Source organism: Xyrauchen texanus, chromosome 16, assembly GCF_025860055.1.
Source record: "Xyrauchen texanus isolate HMW12.3.18 chromosome 16, RBS_HiC_50CHRs, whole genome shotgun sequence".
Lineage (NCBI taxonomy): Eukaryota > Metazoa > Chordata > Actinopteri > Cypriniformes > Catostomidae > Xyrauchen > Xyrauchen texanus.
The window spans coordinates 10028254-10050870 of NC_068291.1; the positions used below are offsets into that span (position 1 = coordinate 10028254).

At 39.5% G+C, this 22617-nt stretch overlaps 1 protein-coding gene across 1 annotated transcript in view; it reads right to left on the reverse strand.

Annotated features, from left to right (window-relative positions):
- LOC127657223 (ALK tyrosine kinase receptor) overlaps positions 1 to 22617 on the reverse strand; it is a 751733-nt gene that overhangs the window by 450779 nt on the left and 278337 nt on the right. The window contains exon 2 of the mRNA XM_052145921.1: positions 18338 to 18451. Coding sequence (XP_052001881.1) covers positions 18338 to 18451 — 114 coding nt within the window. The remainder of the gene's footprint in view (positions 1 to 18337; positions 18452 to 22617) is intronic.

Here is a 22617-nt window from a genome sequence, read left to right on the forward strand (position 1 = left end):
GTTCACTGTGGAAATTGTTTTTTTTTTTCTTTTCTCTCGTGACCCTGCTTTGAGGGCAGCTCCTTGGATGAATATGGAATTGTTTGTGCTTTTATACAAGTGCACGAGGAATCACTGAAGATATGCCAATTTGCACTGCCTCATTCTGGAGGTCGGGGAAAACCGGTGATTCTTAGCCCACTACACCACGCAGTCCCCAACCTCTCCAGACATTCTGATTGGCTGTGTTCTCTACAGCCAGATTTTCTGCTGTTAATTATATTTATTCCCACTTGTTGTCATGTTTAAGTTGAATGTCAAAATGTATATTATACCTGTTATCCTGCACATTCCTTGATACCAAAGATCTCAATTATTTCATATACAATTTGCTGCTTATTTCATTGTTACAGTGCTTAACTATTCTATTTTAAAATATAGCTTGTAAATCCTAGATTATACATCTAATACTTGATATTTGCACATTATCTGGTATCAAATATTCTACTTACCGTGACTTTAGTATTGCTTATTTCATTCCGTCAGTGCTTAACGATTCTATTATAGTTTGTAAATCCTATTTCATACCTCTGATACTTGATATTGCACATTAACTAGTACCAAAAATTCTACTTTCATTCAGTCACAGTGCTTAACTGTTATTCTATTGTTAAATATAGCTTGTAAATCCTTGTGCCACAGGTCAGCATTGCAGTTATAATGGTATATTCTACTCCAGAGCTTTACTCTAAATTATTACCACTTAACCTATTGTTAGAAATGACTTGTAAATATGATGTTATACCTCAATTTATTTGGTATCCTGCACTTTATTTGGTACCAAATATCCTCATTGCTTATGTTTACTGGTAATTCTTTTTATCCCAGAGCTGACCTCTTTATATTATTAACAATTATTGTAAGTGTTACAATAGTGTTTTTAAAAAAAAATAATTTTTTTTACCAAAATTGAATTGGAAACCTGCATGTTCTTTAGTGTGTGTGTGTCTGTGTGTGTGTATATATAATGTTTGTATTTTTCTGTTATTTATATTTCAGTGATCTGACATCTTGTTTCAATGACAGTTACTGTACTTTGAAATGTGGAATTAAAACGGCAAATGGAAATTTGTCTGGTTTGATCAATCATTATTCTTGATAAAGTGCATGCTATAAATATATATATATATATATATATATATATATATATATATATACACAATAAGCGGTGGCAGATGGCTCGAAAAAAGCGTTTGCCTCCGACGGTCCACCTTCGATATAACGGCGGCGGAACGGCGGATAGCCAGCGGGCCGGCCGCGGAACAAAGGCGGTAGGAAGGCGGTAGGAAGGCGGCTGCCGCTATATACAGTGAGGAAAATAAGTATTTGAACACCCTGCTATTTTGCAAGTTCTCCCACTTGGAAATCATGGAGGGGTCTGAAATTGTCATCGTAGGTGCATGTCCACTGTGAGAGACATAATCTAAAAAAAAAAAATCCAGAAATCACAATATATGATTTTTTAACTATTTATTTGTATGATACAGCTGCAAATAAATATTTGAACACCTGTATATCAGCTAGAATTCTGACCCTCAAAGACCTGTTAGTCTGCCTTTAAAATGTCCACCTCCACTCCATTTATTATCCTAAATTAGATGCACCTGTTTGAGGTCGATAGCTGCATAAAGACACCTGTCCACCCCATACAATCAGTAAGAATCCAACTACTAACATGGCCAAGACCAAAGAGCTGTCCAAAGACACTAGAGACAAAATTGTACACCTCCACAAGGCTGGAAAGGGCTACGGGGAAATTGCCAAGCAGCTTGGTGAAAAAAGGTCCACTGTTGGAGCAATCATTAGAAAATGGAAGGAGCTAAACATGACTGTCAATCTCCCTCGGACTGGGGCTCCATGCAAGATCTCACCTCGTGGGGTCTCAATGATCCTAAGAAAGGTGAGAAATCAGCCCGGAACTACACGGGAGGAGCTGGTCAATGACCTGAAAAGAGCTGTGACCACCGTTTCCAAGGTTACTGTTGGTAATACACTAAGACGTCATGGTTTGAAATCATGCATGGCACGGAAGGTTCCCCTGCTTAAACCAGCACATGTCAAGGCCCGTCTTAAGTTTGCCAATGACCATTTGGATGATCCAGAGGAGTCATGAGAGAAAGTCATGTGGTCAGATGAGACCAAAATATAACTTTTTGGTCATAATTCCACTAACCGTGTTTGGAGGAAGAAGAATGATGAGTACCATCCCAAGAACACCATCCCTACTGTGAAGCATGGGGGTGGTAGCATCATGCTTTGGGGGTGTTTTTCTGCACATGGGACAGGGCGACTGCACTGTATTAAGGAGAGGATGACCGGGGCCATGTATTGCGAGATTTTGGGGAACAACCTCCTTCCCTCAGTTAGAGCATTGAAGATGGGTCGAGGCTGGGTCTTCCAACATGACAATGACCCAAAGCACACAGCCAGGATAAACAAGGAGTGGCTCTGTAAGAAGCATATCAAGGTTCTGGCGTGGCCTAGCCAGTCTCCAGACCTAAACCCAATAGAGAATCTTTGGAGGGAGCTCAAACTCTGTGTTTCTCAGCGACAGCCCCGAAACCTGACTGATCTAGAGAAGATCTGTGTGGAGGAGTGGGCCAAAATCCCTCCTGCAGTGTGTGCAAACCTGGTGAAAAACTACAGGAAACGTTTGACCTCTGTAATTGCAAACAAAGGCTACTGTACCAAATATTAACATTGATTTTCTCAGGTGTTCAAATACTTATTTGCAGCTGTATCATACAAATAAATAGTTAAAAAATCATACATTGTGATTTCTGGATTTTTTTTTTAGATTATGTCTCTCACAGTGGACATGCACCTACGATGACAATTTCAGACCCCTCCATGATTTCCAAGTGGGAGAACTTGCAAAATAGCAGGGTGTTCAAATACTTATTTTCCTCACTGTATATATATATTCTTCTTGCGACTTTTTTCACTGCAGTGCCATCTTTAATTTTTGAGGGGAATGACAAAGAGGCTGTGAGTGTTAGATGCACAGCCAATTCAATGGGTTGCCGAAACACTAAAAACATATCTTTCCAAGAAATACCAGTAGGCAAAAACTCTAGGAAACATGACTTAAGGAAAATTAGATGTGATCTAGGAGATTTTTGATAGCTTTATACACTTCATGCCATTGAAGAGAATGTAAGTCTATCCCTCACAGCCTCGTTTTCATTTCCATCAAAAATCAAAGATGGCGCTGCTGTGAATAAGGTCTTTAAAATAGTTTAAAACTGCATCAATTCTGATTTCTGAATTCTGAAAGTGTGACAGACCTGTTTGAATGTGAAAATTTGGAAAAACAAAAATGGCCGAAAACTTGGTCCATTAATTTTTATTAAGGCTCACCCAAAAGTAATTTCCTGGCTATGCCCTTGCTACACCTGCATATTTTAATTTTTCTCACAGCATGGGCTCCCAAGATACTGAGAAGCACATTTATACTATTACACCATTAAAAGTGCAAATGGCAGAGTCAGAATTACAATAACTATAGCTGAGCACTCTCTCTGGCTCAACACACAACAGATAGCCAGGGAGGTTTGCCTGTAAACCCTTTCAACCATGAGCCTTTAAAGCCTATACATTTGTTCATTCAAAATGGTCAATTATTCCCCCACTTCTTTTATATCCAACACTGATCATAAAGAATTTGGATGATGGGAGGTGCACAGAATGACCATGCTTCTTGAGTGAGAATATGTGTGCCAGAAGAGCAGCCTTTGCATCTGTTGACTGGCATCTCTGTCCCTAGATATGACCTGGAGCAGTTAGTGCCAGCAGTAATCTCAGCCTCAGAGGGCACCCCCATGACTGGCAACTTGCATGGCACTCTGCTGTATTACCTACTTGCACAGTGATCTCCTTATTGGCACTCCCATCTACGAGAATTATCTCATCATTGGTAATCTTGTTGGGTTTATTGGTAATCCAGGGGAAGTGGTTTCTTTCACATTGGTGCCCAAGGTGACCGCATAGATTCTGCACACAATTATTTTTTTCAACACAGTTTCATTTAGTATGCATGCATGCTTTTTTTTTTTTTTTGCCTGAATCGTAAATGGCAATTGACAAATTACTGTAGTTTCCGGACAATGCTCATTGGCTGATGTCGATTATCGAATATCCTATGCTGTGTAGTCAAAGGCAGCATAAAGGGGTAAAAAAATCACTGGTGTAACATCTACTATAATAAAATGACATGTTAGCGCTTGGTTGCTAGCAAAATGGTTTATTTTGTCAGAATAAACAGCTATTTTCCAATGGCTGTCAATAGAGATATATGCTTATTGCTTGCAGAATGGGGTAGTTATGGTCTATATATCTACCAGTAGGCTTACTTTATTATGGCACTCGCCAGGCAAAACTTGATCCCTTGTGTAGAGTCGACTTAATGCTGTATGTCAGAAGTCTGGCTATGGGAGACTGTGACCACAGAAAATAAGCTTCTCGTTTGGTAATAGAAAGGTTCTGTATATACACAAGTTAAATAATTTGGAAAATTTGTCATCATTCGTCCACAGTAGTTAATTGATGTTTATCCAAAAAGGTATTTATGATTCTCTCACTCAGTTATGAATGCTGTCTCAATGTAAAATGATTGAACAGATTTTGATGCATAGGGAAACACACGCAAAAAAATGAATTTGCTGGCTAATGATATTGGATAGCGAGCAGTCACAATTCAAATACAACTGGTAAGGCTTCAGCACGGGATATATTATGTGGCTTATTCATGTTAGGTGTTGCATATGCAAATGCACCTTTTGATTCATCTTTGGTGGCGGTAAAACTTATTTAGAGAGTGTGCTTTCAGTTAAGAGGCTGTAATGTCACAGTGACCCTGGCCTCATTTATCACAAGAGCTGAGATTGTGAGCTACAGTACAACACAGGGGTAGGCTAAAACACTGCCATGTGTGGCTGTGCGAATACAAATGACCACTCATAGCTCAGCTTAGCCTGAGAGCCAACAAAAAGACTGGACCACTGATCTGCATACATTATTATGTAATAATCTATTCTAAAACCTTAAGGAGCTATTTCGATTTGATCTGAACTTAGTCTCAGCCCCAGACGGCTTGGTCACGGACCACCCGTAGTTTGTTCACTGACCGTGTGATGCATATTGCACACAAAAATGGCAAGAGCTGGCTGAAATCACCAGATCCAATATGACTGGCTGGCTGCTTTGCAACTTTGGGAATTCAGGGTGCACAGTTTTTATCAATCCATCTGGAAACAAAGTCATGTTAAAGGTTGATACAATAAACACCTCTAAGGAAAGAGGTTAGCAAAGTTTTGTTTTTGATTTAGGGTGGGCTGTAGATTTAATGCTTTAATTTAGTCCCATTAATTATATAAAAATAACACAATCATGCGCCCTTACCCGCATTTAAATTGTGTAATAAAAGTAGGATGTGAGAACAGGACAGATTGAACTTGATTGCAAAATTAATTGCTGTCATCTGTAAGCCTACAATATGTTCACTGAAATATGATTAAAACTAACAATATATTGACTTACATATTGACTATTGGGGTCAGCGTTGACAGATGGAAGAGATAGATACTGAAATGGACAAGCTTTACCATAAACCATAATGCTCACACAGCTGCACCATCAACAATAATAATAATCTTCAATGCCTTCAAATCCTCCTCAATTGTTTTTCTTTCTTTGGACTTCAGATGGAAATCAATTGAACTCTCATTTAATTTCAGATTAGTTTGCTGGATGTGGCATGCATATTCTGCACTACCAGTAGGACAAAGCAAAGCATAATGGGATATGAGGGGGTAGCTTTGGAAAGGTGTGGACAGGATGGTGGAACTCTAGCACTGATGTCTTGCACCATCAACTTTAACTATCTCACATATTGGCATATTATGACAGTGGGCCCAAAGGACCGATTAACAAAATGCACAGATGAGTGCCAGCTGCACAGAATCCAGATACAGGATATGAGATTGTACACGTTAGGAGAGTTACTTTTACACAAGCAATATTACACAAGACACAATGTCTATTACATGACAGAGTTTGAATTTATTGGTATTTGGTATGTCCCCCTTTTGCTTTAATGATACTTTTATGATCCATGTTTTGAGAACGTTCCAAACAGTATCTTGAGTGCTTCAATGGAAGCAAGGAAAAATGACTTTTTCTACAAATGAGTTAACATTTTCACAATTATTTTATTAGTGGTCACTAAATATATGTTATATTTAATTTATTTATTCATTTTAAATGTATTTTATATTTTGGTAAAAAATAGTCCAGTGTCAGAATGTATGTAGTTTTAAACAATTTTATAGACTTACTCACAGCAGCGCCATCTTTGATTTTTTATGGTAATGAAAACAAGGCTGTGAGGGATAGACTTACAGTCTCTTCAAAGGCATGACGTGTATAAATATTTTTTTATTCATTTCTCGTAATTGCACACCAGTGTTACAGTAAGTGCATTTACATGCACAGTCTTACATCGATTAAACCTCTCACAGCGTGCTACAGTGAAACTGGCTAAATTGCAAACTGAGCAAATTTAATGTTAGGCAAGAGAGAGAAAGCATGTTGATTGGCTATCTGATTACATGTCAAAGGACCTATCAGGTTGTGACATTCAGAGTTGCATGCCTGCACTAAGTTATTTATCATCTCATTCTTGTGCATGTAAACACATTGATTGCTCCTGGTTATATCTCGACCCCACTCTACATGAAGTGCATTTAACAGGTGTGTTAAAATGGTTTTGAGTTTTACATTTGTATTATGAGGATATTGCATGTTATAGACATAATTATTTTTTAATTTTTATTGTTATCATTGTTTTTATTATTAAATCCTAAAACATAATTTTTAGGTTTACTTAAGATTTTTATTCACAAATTTTCAATTTGGTCACAAACCTTTGGACCCCACTCTACATGGCGTTAAAATGGTTTTGAGTTGTACATTTTTCTTATGAGGGTATTGCATGTTATATATATATTATACTATCTATTATTATTATTATTATTATTATTATACACAAGTCTCAATGAAAGATACAGTTGCCCCAAAACATTCTTGGACACTTAAGCCATGCTTAAAATAAATGTATGGCATTGCATTAGATGATAAAATATAAAACCATGCAACTCCAAACAAAAAATTCTAGACCTTTTATCAGATCTAAATTTATGCTTATTTTGCATTTCCTTACCATTTTTAGAGTTTCTCAAGGTGATTTTAGTGAATGCATGTTAGTTAGTTCCACACAGGTGCCCCAGAAGATTAATCACAGGTGATTACATTAACTATGGACATGTACCACTAAATTTAACAACTAGATTTCAAATATTTGTTGTCTTATTTTTAAAGTTTATCTATTGTTTTATTGATAATTAAAAATGAAATTATTTTTGTTAAATGTATTGACAAAAAGTGATAACTAGTGTTGTAAATTTATAGGTGTGACCTAAGAGTCCAAATATTTTTGTGAGCAATTGTATGTACAGATCGTAGCATAAAGTATCTTTCAAAAGTGATGTTAGGGGTTCACTAAAATCCATGCCCAATTCTGAATGTCCAGAATCCAGATCTAGCTTATTCAGGCATTGATTAAGCCCTGTGTATTTTGCTAAAATAAAACTGATCACATTCAGCTATTGCAGAAAATCTAACAAGTACAAATTATCTACAAATTGTTTATATAGATTACAAACTTTGCATGGTACAGATGTTTTGATGACTGCCTTTCTTAATCCCCAACCAAATGCAAAAACAACCACATCACCAGAAAATCTGTGTAACACTATCATGCCAGACCATAATGAATGACCTCAGGTGTATTAAAATGCCCCCTTTTTTTGTCAATCAGAACAGGCTTGATTTTAAAGAGAATTGCTCAAAACAAAATAATAAAAGAAAGATTTTCCTCAAAATAATTTGGCTTTCCCTCACAATTGCTTTATCCATCCTTTAAGGAATGGATAAAGTTGTACAGTATTTTAGTAACCATAGTTTAACTATGGCATTTGTAGTAAAACCATATTAATCACAAAAATTAGCATGGTTAAACTACAGTGACAATAGTTCAACTATTGTATTTATACTAAAACCATAAGTAAAACATTTATCATGGTTTTACGACATTGTTGAGCCTCATGTATTCATATACAAGACAAATGCATGCCTAACACAGTCGTAAAGCCTGACTGAGGCCCACAAACACAAAGTCATAAATCTTACTGATAAAAACTGCACTACAATCAACAAAGGGAGTACAAAACAGACTACAAATCCCAAGAAACCTTGTTCACTTTACAACTATGTGTGAAATTCCAAAGGATCGAACTCTCAACTCCATTGGATGAGATGCGCTCAACAGAATGCCCCTCAACCGGGATGTCATCAGGAGTAGAAATACCTCGGAGATCCTTCTGGGCATCGCTTCCAGTGACTTTGCTTGCCGTGCATAGATGCAGCTCATCGCTGCACTCAGGTATAGCCTTGTTGCACAAGGAAGTAATGTACAACTTGAAACTGTGGCAATACATTTACATTTACATTTATGCATTTGGCAGACGCTTTTATCCAAAGCCACTTACAGAACCCTTATTACAGGGACAATCCCCCCGGAGCAACCTGGAGTTAAGTGCCTTGCTCAAGGACACAATGGTGATGACTGTGGGGAACAAACCAGCAACCTACAGATTATCAGATTACCAGTTATGTGCTTTAGACGACTACACCACCACCATATCTAATCATGTCACTGTTTAGTTTGTAGTTGTAAGTTTATTGACTGCATTGAATACAAACCCTGTGATCAGCCTCCAAAGCAAACAAAGAGCTGTTGGACACCCTGAATTGACTCGTTCGGAACATGTGTAGTCTCTCTCGTCCTCATTCGACTCAAAGGGAGGAGGAGACAATGCTAGCAGGCTGACAACCTGAGCCATAAACAGGGTTGCCAGCACTTTTGTCACATAATTATCTCTGGGCTTGAGAATGGCTATTGACGGGCCCGGTCCGAACTCTAAACAAGAGTATCAGCAGTATTCAAAAAGAGTATGTGTAAGCTTACCAGCTCTGGTGGATCAAATTGGGAACCCATAAGTGTGTTATCACCTGTGTTAATTCCCAGGTAGGGATGATAGTGAGGAGAAAGGGTCATAAAAGTGTTGCACTATGAAAATTTTGATGACCATGAGAATATGTTCTGCATCCAAAATCTCTTGCAGAATGTTGCATATTGTCTGCACAGGACAAAACGTTGGGTCCTCACCCCGGGAGGAATACGATCAGCCAAAAGTTGTCATTTTAAGCATCCAAGTCTAGTGGAGCTTGTAGCACAGAGGCGACAATGCCTGGTCTCAGGTGAGGCAAACAGGTCCACCTCTCCTTCTCCGAATACGTCCCAAATCATCTGAGTTGTCTGACGATGGAGTCCCCATTCCCCCAGCCTGTCAACATGACGAAACAGTAAATCTGCTCAACTGTGTAAGTGGGGACATTACATGTTTCAAAAGGTGACATGACTCGCTTCAGAGGAAAATTCAGCTTTTCTGGCCGTGACTGTTCTCCTCCTTGGACATGTATGCCACAACTACAGTGCTGTCCAAACTTTTGAAAATCTGACAGGAAGGCTCTCAGAGATGTGATTACAACTTTGCATCTGACCATCTGGGTGAGTGTCACACCTTCCAAACAAAATTCAGGCATTCTCCTAAAGGTGAATATGGCAAGACAGCAAAGCATCACAGAGGCAAAGATGACCATGTTGTCAAGCATGATACAAGACCCTCGAGTTGAGCCAGCATTGGAGAGGTCTCCTTCGTGGCCATCAAACCAAGCGCTCAATGGAACTGACACAATGGTAGGGTTCTCCCCTGCATGAACCTTGCCAAGTCTAGGGCAATGGACTGAACGCATTCGTAGTTCAGGTGTGCCAACATGGCTACTAAGTCAAGTTTCATTCCTAAGAATGACGTGACCCTGTGGCCCAACTGCACCAAATGCACAAGCAACAGGTCTCCGTACTTGCACGCTTATACCTTCAATTGAGCCAGCAGCAACCAATCGTAGAGGAAATCGACATTGTTGCCACTCAGCCTCAGTGGAGCAAGTGCTGCATCAGCAAATTATGTAGATGTGCCAGGGAACAGGGACAACTCAAAGGGTAAGAGCTTGAACTGGAATGCAGTCCCCTTGAATGTGAATCTCAAGAATGAGAGGGTTCTTGAGTGGGTTTTCTGCACATAAAAGTATATCTTTCATATCTATTGACACGTACCAGTCCACCGGGCAAACATGAGACAAAATCTGTCTCTGAGGAACCACCTTAGATGATAGACTTATGAGTATCCAATTCAAGTTCCTCAAGTCCAGTATGGGCCACAGCCCACCGTCCTATGGCAGTCACAGTGCAGAGTGAAACTTGAGTGTTCAGTTGGGTTTCACTCGATAGCATGGCAGCCAGGAGAGACCACAAAACATATGTGACCCAGTTGAATTCTACTGAGAATCTTCTACTTTAACAAACTATATGGAGGAAGTTAAACCTCTCAAACTGACAAGGTAAAGAGGCAACAGTGTCAGCATCAACATAAAAAAAAATGTCATCATCCAAACTAAAATGTTTTTACTGAAGTAACACTAATTGGTAACTGGTATGGATTAGGGTGAATCTATAAGACTTCTATTATAATAATTTTTATTATTAATAATTATTCTGTCACCATACACTCATCTTTATCTTGATCCAAACCCATAAAATGTATTTCTTCCATGATCAATTTTTCTATTTCTGGACAAAGGTGCAATGATATGGAATTGTGACTGAATTTAATCTACCAAACATCTCCTTTTGGTTAAATTGGTTAAAAGAGGTTAAAACCTGGACTTCCATGGACAAATGGACAAATTATTGATACAGTTTCCCTCCTGTTCTATCCTAAACCTGTTCTAACTGTTTATGTTGGCCTTCAGATATTCTAAAGGTGACTTAAATCATTAGGCTTGTGCCCTACTGAAGTCCTGTCATTCTTGTTCAAATAAAATGTGCAAAACAAATGCATGTGGGTACAGTCTCCAGTTAGTTCTATCACTTTTTGCGAGGAAGGGGATTTTGGCTAGTGAAAATGCTGAGCGGCTAGTGACTTTGGAATACTACTAGCCACAGTGGACGCTGAGCAAAAAGATTATGTCAAGCCCCGCACCTCTAACTAATAAAATCCCAACATCCAGCAATATAGCATCCACCTTGTCTCTACTGAATGTGATCATATCATGCACACCAATTGTGGGGCGCAGATCATCACATCTATATTGAACAGGTGAAGCCGCTTGAAATGGAGAAGAGGAGGCTCGTAAGACTTGAGCTGGCGACAAAATATTTCCCATCATCTGAAATATCACTCATACTGTCCCTCGGTAGCTGCAGAGGAGCAAGTGGGGGTCGCTCCCAAGAGCCCCAATCTCTTTAAATGGTTTTCATCACACCAATTTAATTGACAGATGTCGATCAAAGTCCTGCCTCCCATTCTGAGTGAGCATATATAAGGCATGCCGAACAACAGCCTCCTCAGGACATTCGACTGAAGAGGCAAGAGGATCTCTTAAACCTTTTCAGTGGCAATTAGTATTGTGGCAAGGCTACATAACGTCTCAGTCCCTTCCTTTCAGGGAACCTATTCCCTTTCAAATCAGTTCTCGTGACGTTATGTCAGGGGAATGATGCCAGGGGTTTGTATACAACAACGCCACAATATTGATTTGGCTGCACTTGTTGCCAAAGATTTTGATAGAATGTTTGCAGAAAGTTCACATCCACATCTAAGTGGGGAAGAGTCTGGGACGATGCTGCAGATGTGCAAGCAAGATGTCTTTGTGCTTTGTGTAACACTGAGCCTCTGATGTTGCTATAATTTGCCAGTCATCCAGGTAATTCAGGATGTGTATGCCCTGCATTTTGATGGGGGAAAGTACTACATCTGCACATTTCGTGAATGTGCGGGGAGCTAAACACAACCCAAATGGGAGGACCTTGAACTGATATAAGATCCCTTCGAAGACAAATCTTAAAAACGGCCTGTGTCTAGGGGAAATGTGAACATAAAAGTCTTTCTTCGATTCAGAAAGTAATGGCTTTAAAAACCTCTCTGGTCTTCACTCAGAGGATCGATCTCTATTGCCTGTTTGGCAAGGATGTTCTTCACCACTGAGTGAAGTATCAGTGTGTGTCCTCTGACTGAAATTGTGGAGGACCAAACAGTGTTTAAACGAGGCAGACACCTTGCAAACTGGATTGTATAACTGTTCCATATAGTTTTGATAACCCTTTTGGATATGCCCAGTAATGCATTCCAGGCATCTGATTAGAGCACGAGAGGGCATGAAATCTTGGTTCCTAGCCATGAACATGTGGAAGGTGTGTCTACAGTATGGTGAGAAAAAGAGCCCTTTTTTGAGTATGCAACAGCTTTGAGATGCATAAATTTTATTTTTATGTTTGCACATGAATTAGAATATCTCCTGGCAGTGGCTGCAGGGAGAAGAGACATGAACCAAGCCTATTTCTGGGCCAGAGTAAACAGTGGCTGGAGCTCTGGCTTCCTCTTTGTTGAACTGACAACGTAACGATAATTTCTGCTGGCCTGGGGGGTTCTTCCAACCATAGCGAGGGCTTGGTAGCGGCATCTTGCATCTCGGCCATGGGTGTTGCGAACTCAACACTGGCTCAGTGTTCACTTGACAGAGCTGAGGCCGAAGAAGTACTGATTTTGGCAGGGCGTGGCCCTGACCAAGATTGTGCGCAAAGCAGCTTACCTGCGGCTGTAGCACGAATCAGCAGGAAATGTTTCAATGCAGTCTGAAGTGTTTCAGAGGAAGCATCTATTGCATCTCCAAACAAGCCCAGCTGTAACACCGTAGTGCCGAATAGTCTTACATTGTCCGCCTTGCGCATCTCTGACAAATTTAAACAGAGATGCCGCTCAAGTGCCACCATACTGCCAATCAATCTCATGATGGCCTGGGCAGTAATCTTGGTGGCATGCAATGCAAGATTTACATTTACATTTATGCATTTGGCAGACGCTTTTATCCAAAGCGACTTACAAAAGAGGAAAAACATCAGCGAATCATCTTAGGGAGACAGTGGTACAAAAAGTGCCATATTACAAAGTTTCACTATCATCAGAATAGTATACAAAACAGATTTAAGTTTTGTAAATAATTGTAAATATTTTACAAAATAAAAAACAAGAAATGAAATATTTTTATTTATTTTTTTTAGTGACCGGTTAAGTGCTTTTGGAAAAGATGTGTTTTTAGCCGTTTTTTGAAGATAGAGAGTGAGTTAGCTTCCCGGATTGAGTTGGGAAGGTCATTCCACCACCGTGGTATGATGAAACTGAAAGTCCGGGAAAGTGTTTTGGTGCCTCTTTGTTTTGGTACGACAAGGCGACGTTCCTTAGCCGACCGCAGGCTTCTGGTGGGAACGTAGCTCTACATAAATGTTTTTAGGTATGCTGGAGCAGACCCAGTGACTGTTTTTCTGTTTTTGCCAGCATCAGGGCCTTGAATTTAATACGTGCATGAACCGGCAGCAAGTGGAGAGAGACAAAGAGTGGTGTAACATGTGCTCTCTTAGGTTCATTAAAGACCAGACGTGCTGCTGCATTCTGGATCATTTGGAGAGGTCTAATAGCACATGCAGGAAGGCCTGCAATGAGAGTGTTACAGTAGTCCAGTCTAGTTATGACAAGGGACTGAACGAGCAGTTGTGTGGCATGTACAGAGAGGAAGGATCTTATCTTCCTGATATTGTAGAGTGTAAATCTACATGATCTTGCAGTTGTTGAAATGTGGTCTGTGAAATTTAGCTCATCATCAATGGTTACCTCTAGATTTCTGACCGTTTTGGAAGGTGAAACTGTAGTTGGACCCAGCTGCATGGTGATATTGTGTTCAGCAGCAGGGTTGGCTGGAAAGACAAGGAGTTCGGTCTTGGCTGGGTTGAGTTGAAGGTGGTGTTCCTTCATCCAGGCTGAGATGTCTGCCAGACAGGCAGCAATTCGAGCGGTCACTGTGGTGTCATTGGGCTGGAAAGACAAGTAGAGTTGCGTGTCATCAGCGTAGCAGTGGTAAGAGAAACCATGTGACTGGATGATAGGTCCCAGTGATGTTGTGTATATGGAGAAGAGAAGTGGCCCAAGCACTGATCCCTGAGGTACCCCAGTAAGTAACTGGTGTGGCTTGGATACTTCCCCTCTCCAGGCTACCTCAAAGGACCTTTCTGAGAGATAAGAGTTGAACCAGTCATGCACAGTTCCAGTGATGCCCAGTTTAGAGAGGGTGGAGAGTAGGATCTGATGGTTGACTGTGTCAAAGGCAGCAGAAATGTCCAGCAGAATCAGAACGGATGATCTGGATTCAGCTTTCGCCTGTCTCAGCGACTCAGTGACAGACAGCAGGGCAGTCTCAGTGGAGTGTCCACTTTTGAAGCCTGACTGATTGTCATCCAGCAGCTTGTTCTGTGAGAGATAGGCGGAGATCTGATTGAAGACTGCCCTTTCAAGTGTTTTTGCCATGAATGGGATGAGAGAAACTGGTCTGTAGTGTTCTATCTGTGTGGGGTTAAGTGCAGGTTTTTTCAGCAGTGGGGTTACTCGAGCCTGCTTAAATGTAGTGGGAAAAGTGCCTGCAAGAAGGTATGTGTTAATTATGTGTGTAAGTGCCGGTAGGATGGACGGAAAGATGGCCTGGAGAAGGTGTGATGGAATGGGGTCAAGGGAACAGGTTGTGGGGTGGTTGGAGAGGAGGAGTTTAGAGACCTCAGTGTCAGTTAAACACTGAGAGAACATAGGGAAAGAAGAGTTGCAAACAGGAGCCAGGTGTTTGACAGGGTGTGGTGCAGTGAATGTATTGCTGATGGCTGTAACCTTATCAGTAAAAAATGTGGCGAATATATCTGCTGTCAGTGATGTGTCAGGTGGTGGAGGGGGAGGGCAGAGAAGAGTGTTAAATGTTCTAAACAAGCTACGAGTGTCTGTGGTGCTGTTGATCTTGGTCTGGTAATTTGAAGTTTTTGCAGTTTTAACGTTATTTGAAAAGATCTTGAAGAACGCATGGTTGGAACTACAGTCTTCCATGTCTCTCAGGATATTCACCTGAAAGACAAGCAAAACTTTCATGGTGTGCAAAGAAGATCTGGCTTTTCCTGAGGCCGCGTAAGACTTAGCAACAAGAACAGACGAAAGACTACACGGTTTGGACAGAAGTGAAGGGCACTTATTCCAGCCAGGTGCCAAAGCGGGGGCATAAATGTGCTACAATCACTTCTTCCACCTGTGGAGCGGCTTGACAGCGACCAGCATTCAGATACCGTTTGTCCAGATGTGAATGCTCAGGCTCGGATGGAGGAGACCATTCGAGCCCAAACTCCTCAACTGCCCTGTATAGAATGCGTATCAGTTCAGCTTCTGATCTGTTAACTCTTGGCTGTCTGGCTTGCGGGACAGCCATTCTGATCGTCAGCCGAACGGTACCATGCTTCACCTTCAGATGCCTTGATAGACACCACATCCCTGTCTGGAGATATGCCAAACAAAATAAAAACGTCCATCTCAACTGATGGAGATTTTCGTGGGCATATTCCATGGGCGAAAACGCTGGAGAGCAGGAAGCCCGCAAAGCTTGCACTTGAAGGAGACTTTACAAAAAATGTTCCATGCTCAAAGTCTGAGCCTCGCACACCACCAACCTGTGACTGTAGACATGGTGGCATCCTCCAAGAAGAATGACAACCATGAACGTAGTGTCTTGATGCTCATGCATTCGCAGTGAGCCCATTGTGCATCCTTGAACGCTGCTTCAGCATTGGCGCTGCCCAGGCATGTAAGACAGTGATCATGCCTGTCCTGCTGAGGGATGCGTCTACCACATGCAATTCACTTGTGATATATCCATCCTTAAAAGGATGCATATATCACAGTGTTACTCTTATAGTTTTTTTTCTGTTGGTAAAAACACACAAAAACAATAATAAATGTAAGGATATGCTTTTCATTGGGCACGCAGAAGACTCTATCAGCTGAACTCTGTGCCCAACTATCAATGAATGTAGAAGGCCGTGAATCACAGAGAGAGATCCGTTCTCAACTCTGAAGGACAATTTCTGAGGAAGCTGTCATTCGTCGTGCCTTACATTTGTGTGCTGATTATGGGAGGCAGGACTTCAAACGACATCTGCCAGTTAAATTAGCATAAAGAAAAAACATTGAGAGAGATTGGGGCTTTTGGGAGCAACCCCTAGCGTCAGTCTCCAAACATTACGTACAGAGAACTGACTAGAAATGGAACTATGGTTAATTTTGGTAAAGGCATGTTTTTTGTTTTGGGTGGAAAACATGGTTTCAACAATTTAACCAAAGTGTGACTAGAGTAATACTGTAGTAACCATGTGTATTTCTTTGTTTTTTGGCAGAATTTTTATTACTATGGTTTCACTATGAATATAATGGTTTAAATTTGGTTTCTTTAGTAAAACCATTGTACATATTCATAAGGGCTGCATGAAGCTATTGTGAGGAAATCCAAAATATCCCATTTCCACAATTTAAAAAAAGATTATTTTGTTTTATTTAAAATGTCAGTGTTTTAAAAAAGATATTTAAAATTGTTTATATAATATCACTATCATCAACCCACAAAAAAACCCCATAAAACAGGGCTCAGCTGAGCTGACGTGTTTGCCTGTCCCGGTGGCCCTATTTCAAATAATTTGAAAATTTCTGCTGCCGGGAGAAGATTGAAGCTTTGCACACCATGTTATGGTTGGGTCCATGTCACATTCAGCTTTCTGGATCAATTCAAAATTATTTTGCCATGGATATTGAGGTGAACTTGCACAGCAGTGAGAGTGGATGTGGTGACATCGTTGTGACATTAGATTGGCACTGCGTTCATTTGTGAACTCAAGAATAAATGGTCGTTTTGCTTCACAGATTAGATCTAAGATGGCAATGTCATACACCATAAATCAATATGCATGACTTCTGTATCCTAGAGCGGATTTCTTTTTGTAAATATTAGATGGCCAGAAATAACCAAAATACATGAGTTTTGAAAGTGAGAAAGTGTGTTGAGGGCAGCTAGTTCATTCAGGTTTTGTGGAGAAATACCATGTGCAAAAGTTGCTTAACTGTTTAGTGAATTTGCCGTTTATACCCTAAAATCCAGACCACCCCACTCTCAGAATTATGTCGATGTCATCAGGTTTCTGATTCTAAACATAAATCAAGGAGAGCAGGGCCAAAAGAAGTACACTAATTACCCAGCCTGAAAGAGCCCCAGTCACAGCCACTCCAGCCTTAATCTCCACATGTCAGTCAAAGGATGTGTGGCATAAACAGCTTTATGTGACAGCAATTGGCAACAACACAGCTAAATTATGGCAGAGAGCCTGACCTGTGACAAAAACTATGGTTGTCAGGAGTTCACTGCTGTTGGAGTGCTGCAGTATATCTGACATAGTCACCTACTGGTTTCGCTGATCTAAACCAGACACTGAAGAGTTTTATTAAAGGCATCATCTCTCAGTCACACACATATGAGCTCTCATAGGTGATATGTAGATATGATTTATTCATCCATGCAAACAAATGCGCAAACTCATTTTTAACAGTTCCCCAGCTGTTGCTTATCAAATCCTATTACCACAAAAAAAAAAAATGTTACAGTGTAAAATTGAATAGATTTTGATGTTTGTAAAATTGGAAAGCTTAGACTTATTTTAAGCAGACAGAAATTTTGACCTCTTGAATATGTTTTTCCAGTGAAATCAGTCTAAATCAAAAATACCATTACTTGCATCACTATACTTCTCTCCTTAATCAATGGCATTATGAATATTTCACAGCATATGTGATCATAAATTGCAAAGACTACATGGGGAAAACCTTGTAAATTACAGTTTAGAGCTATATTTATCAGAGATGCACATCACTCAGAGCACTGAATGCATCTAAGCAGTACAATCTGAATGAATTTAGAGCTATTTTCTTTAAAACATAATTTTCGGTCTAGCGTGTTGCATCATTTGTAATCCTTAAAGCTTGATTCTCATGACTGCTTACTGCAAGTTCAAGACCAGGCGGTCAAAAGCTATATTAATGGGTTGAGAACGAGACATGGATGTTTATGGAGACTGACAACCAACTGCCTACAAGGAGCTGGCTTTCTCTCTGACCACAGAGTTTAAGAAGCTTTATGATACTAACTGCAGTTGACTTACCTGAAGTTGATACAGGGTCCTCAGGGAAAGTCAGCTCATCCTCTGCTATCCAAGAAAAGTTCCAGTATTTGGGGGAGGTGATGGGCTTTCGTGAGTGTGTGGATGAAGGCCGATCTGCAAACAAAGGCACAGTTTGCATCAGAGGCCTTTGCAAATATACCAGTGACACGATACTTGAGATAAGCTTTATGTGATACAGATATTATCACAGCTATAGAACAGGTCAGACTCTATCTAACGTTAATATGGCACTTTGTCTAAAACCTCCCACAAAGAAATGTTACACTTTAAACTACATATTTTCACATAGTCACATAAATAAATGTAATGAATATAGTGTGTGTTAGATATGTGTTATTTGACAATGTGGTACACCTGTTTCAATATAGTCTGCTTTCATTATTTTTACTTTAGCTATTCTAATATGCCTTCATTCCACACCTGCAAAGATATTGCTGACACAGATCATTTGTTTATGAAGCACCACTGTTCTAAGCAAATTTTAGGATCAAGAAACACCATGGGTGTCCTTACCAAAGACAGTGATTAGATCAGCACAAATATTTACATTTTTTTTTTTTAAGCATTATACCTCTGTCTATTATAATGCTTTAACTCTTTATTGTATTTTCTTGCACATCAAATTATGGATTCCTGCACATTAGCAATGGTTTACAATAGATGTTGCTAAGAGTGCATTCTTAGAAATACAATTTCCAAGGCTGAATCACTTGAACCTGCAAAATCATTGGACAATTATAAGATGAAAAGTAGCGCATGCATCCAGGAGTTTCCTGCACCAATGAAGGTGGTGAGCAATGTGAGATTTGACCTGACCAAAACATGCAATTTAATTACCTATCCTAAATGATATTGATGATATTCAAAAACCTCCATTTGGCCAAATCTAAGGGGGGCATGTGCCTTTACAGTATGAATAAATATGACGCTTCTGCATGAACCATTAAGTAGCATATTCAGAAAGAGAGAAAAAAAGAGAAAGAGCTTGGGGAAAAAACCCTGTGGATAATATCAATGATATTTAAAATGTATTGTTGAGGTTTGAACCGCCGACATTTTCAGCCCTCAGTTAGGGTTGTCAACTGTCATGTAATAGCTGGAACATCCCGTATTTTGTCCAAAATGAAGACATCCCGTATGGGATGGCTATTGTGCCTTATTATAGAGGACAGTGACATGTTCTGGACTGAAGGCATTGTGTTCCATATTGTATTGGAACTGCCCACCCAGAATGGACTGAAATGCTTGAAGGGGACACCGTTATGTATAGAAGTACTCACAATGCTCAAGTGCCTCATATTTGCGTGACAAAAACTTGGCAAACCTAGCATCAATACTCATATTATTATAGGACATGTCATAAGATGGTCTCATCCAAATAGCTAAGAATCCGATAAGCCAAAACAAAGGTTGCAAAGGTTGACAAATGAGCATTACTGAGTGCTTTTGGTCCAAATACCAACAAAACAACACACATTAAGTGGCATACACTTAGCCCCAGTGTGTATGCCACACATCCCTTCCACATGTCCTAAAATAACCCAGCAAACCAACAAACAAAACAAAGTACATTTCTTTTTAAACTTTGTGAATTTCTGTACATTTGTATGGCCCATGTGGACCAGTATTTTTAAGTCCATAAAATGTACAGGACTGTGATGTGACCCTGATTGTTTCCTCTAAATTCTGAACCAGGCAAATTAATATGAAGCTAAATAGTAGAGGGAGTACAGGGAGTATGTTTTTGACTATAACACAGCTGGCGAGTTAAGATCTGTCACAGGTCATTTTAGCCTTTGTGGAAGGTAATAAGAAGTGTTCTCTGGTCAATAGTTTAAGGCCTCAAAGGACCACAGGTGCCCATATACCCCTTAATAACTCCAAATCACCATTAAGAGAGAATCAATACCATACAGGGAACACATTTCATAAGTCGCTATTGAAGTGCAACTGAAAAACCAGTGCAGGAGATAGGTTACTACTAGCATCTTTTGCTAATGCACCAAGCTTGAATCAGGGTGTTTCTTCTATAGAAAACTTTGGCCTTGTGGACTTTTAGAACTTTTCACACACTCACTCGTTTATACTATTTGTTATTTTTCTGAAACACCAAATGTAATTTACTTTTCTTTAAAGTAAGTTATATTTTAATCACATTTAGTGGTTCAAAATGACATTTTAAAATTGCAGACACTTTGTCAAGCTAAAGCATAATTTCATGCTAATGCTGAACCAAACACCCAACACACACACACAATGTGTGCGTTTAGCCCCGTTGTATCCTAATTTAAAAGTAAAAAAAGTAAATTATGAAGTCATGGTAAAAAGTTTACAAGTTTATATAAAACATTTTGTTTTAATAAAAAATCAATGGCTTGGACACAAGAGTGCTTTTATTTGAACAAACACCCATAAGCATTTCTTGTTCTTGTCATATTTGTCAACCAGTGTCTTTCATGTTCCTATGTCCCGCCTGTGGTAAAAAAATCTGTTCTGTTTATCATGTGGTTGCCAGCGGCTGGATATTCCTCTGTCTCTGAGAACTCATGAGCCCTCAATCATTTGATCAATGAGGCTCAGCCTTAACTCTGCACCCACTCACCCCTCATCACCCATCATTCCCCAGTGCTCCAATCTCAGGCCTGCTCAGCCAGAACACACTCTCTCTCAATAAATAAATAAATAATACAAATAAAATAGAATTACGTAGAAGAGCCTCATTTGGAGTTGCACAAGGGGATTTTCTCTTATCAGATCCTCCTAAATATCAGACAGTGGGACAGGGTGATATGACTTGGCAGTTGGGAGGTCTTTAAAAAAAGCACAGGAAAACTTATTCAATCTATAAACACTGCAATGTCATTTTAAATTTATACTAGGTTAAATTTAGTCTTTTTTTAACCTTCATGTTCTGTTGAATCTGATTTTGCATCTTTTATATTTAGGGTCACAGTGAACCCAATGTTTTATGTGTATTAACAATAATAGTAGTAGTTTCACAACTGCTCTATTTCTTTTCCTTCCGTTTCTTTAAAGGGATAGTTCACCCTGATTTTTAGGGTATAAACGGCAAATTCACTAAACAGTTAAGCAACTTTTGCACATGGTATTTCTGCACAAAACCTGAATGAACTAGCTGCCCTCAACACACTTTCTCACTTTCAAATTTAGTAATTGTTTACTCGCCTCTATGCTGTTATAACCATATATGACTTTCTTTCTTTTTCTTAACACAAAGGGAGAAACTGTGAAAAATCTAAATGTGCTCAGTGATGTCATACAATGGCAGTTTATGGTGACTACCTCTTCAAGCTTCAAAAGAATGCAAAACTATAATTCAGAAGTCTAATAAAATAATATCATGAGACTTATGATTGTTATGAAAGCATACAATAAGGTTTGGTGAGAAACAAACCAAAAAATAATGTATTATTTATTGAAAATGTTTACTATCAGTGCGCGTTCATGATTGGGCATGAGATCAACACTTCACGCAGCCCACTCGCAACATTGGGCCGTTCAAGAAAAAACTCATTTTGTTTATCTAAAAACAGGTCCGCCACAGCGATACAAAAACCCAAGAACAGAACTTACTAAACATGTCTGAAGAGTTAGTATTCAAAGAATTTATGCATTTCTATGCCCAGCCGTATATTTTTTGAACAGTTTTGAACCAGTGCTAGTTCACAGCGGACAGAGTTCCCAGCAAAATGCCAAAAATAGAAAACTACTGATCGATAGACTGTACTGTTGCTCGTCACTGCTGGTTAGGACAAAATCTCTTGATTACCATTGAAAATATACCTTTTTATTGAGCGTCAGGTTAGGACACAGGTTAGTGACAATGGCTGCCTGTAGCCTCCTCTATGTTTCTGTTTGATTTCCAATTCAAAAATATAAGGCTGGGCATAGAAATGCATAAATGATATGACTACAAACTCTTCAGACATGTTTAGTAAGTTCTGTTCTCTGTTTTGTGTGCAGATATATTGTGTTCTTTTGTCACTATCACTGTGGTGGACCTGTTTTTAAATAAACAAAACGAGCTTTCATATGAATGTCCGAATATCGCATGGTGGCTGCATGGAATTTTGCTCTCGTGCCCTATCATGAACGTGCTCACGAGATAAACCGTCAGTGAACATTTTCACTAAATATTACATTCAATTTCAATTTGTTTCTCACCAAACCTTATCGTATGTTTTCATAATTATCAATTATGAACATTCTCATGGAATAATTTATAAGACTTTTGAATT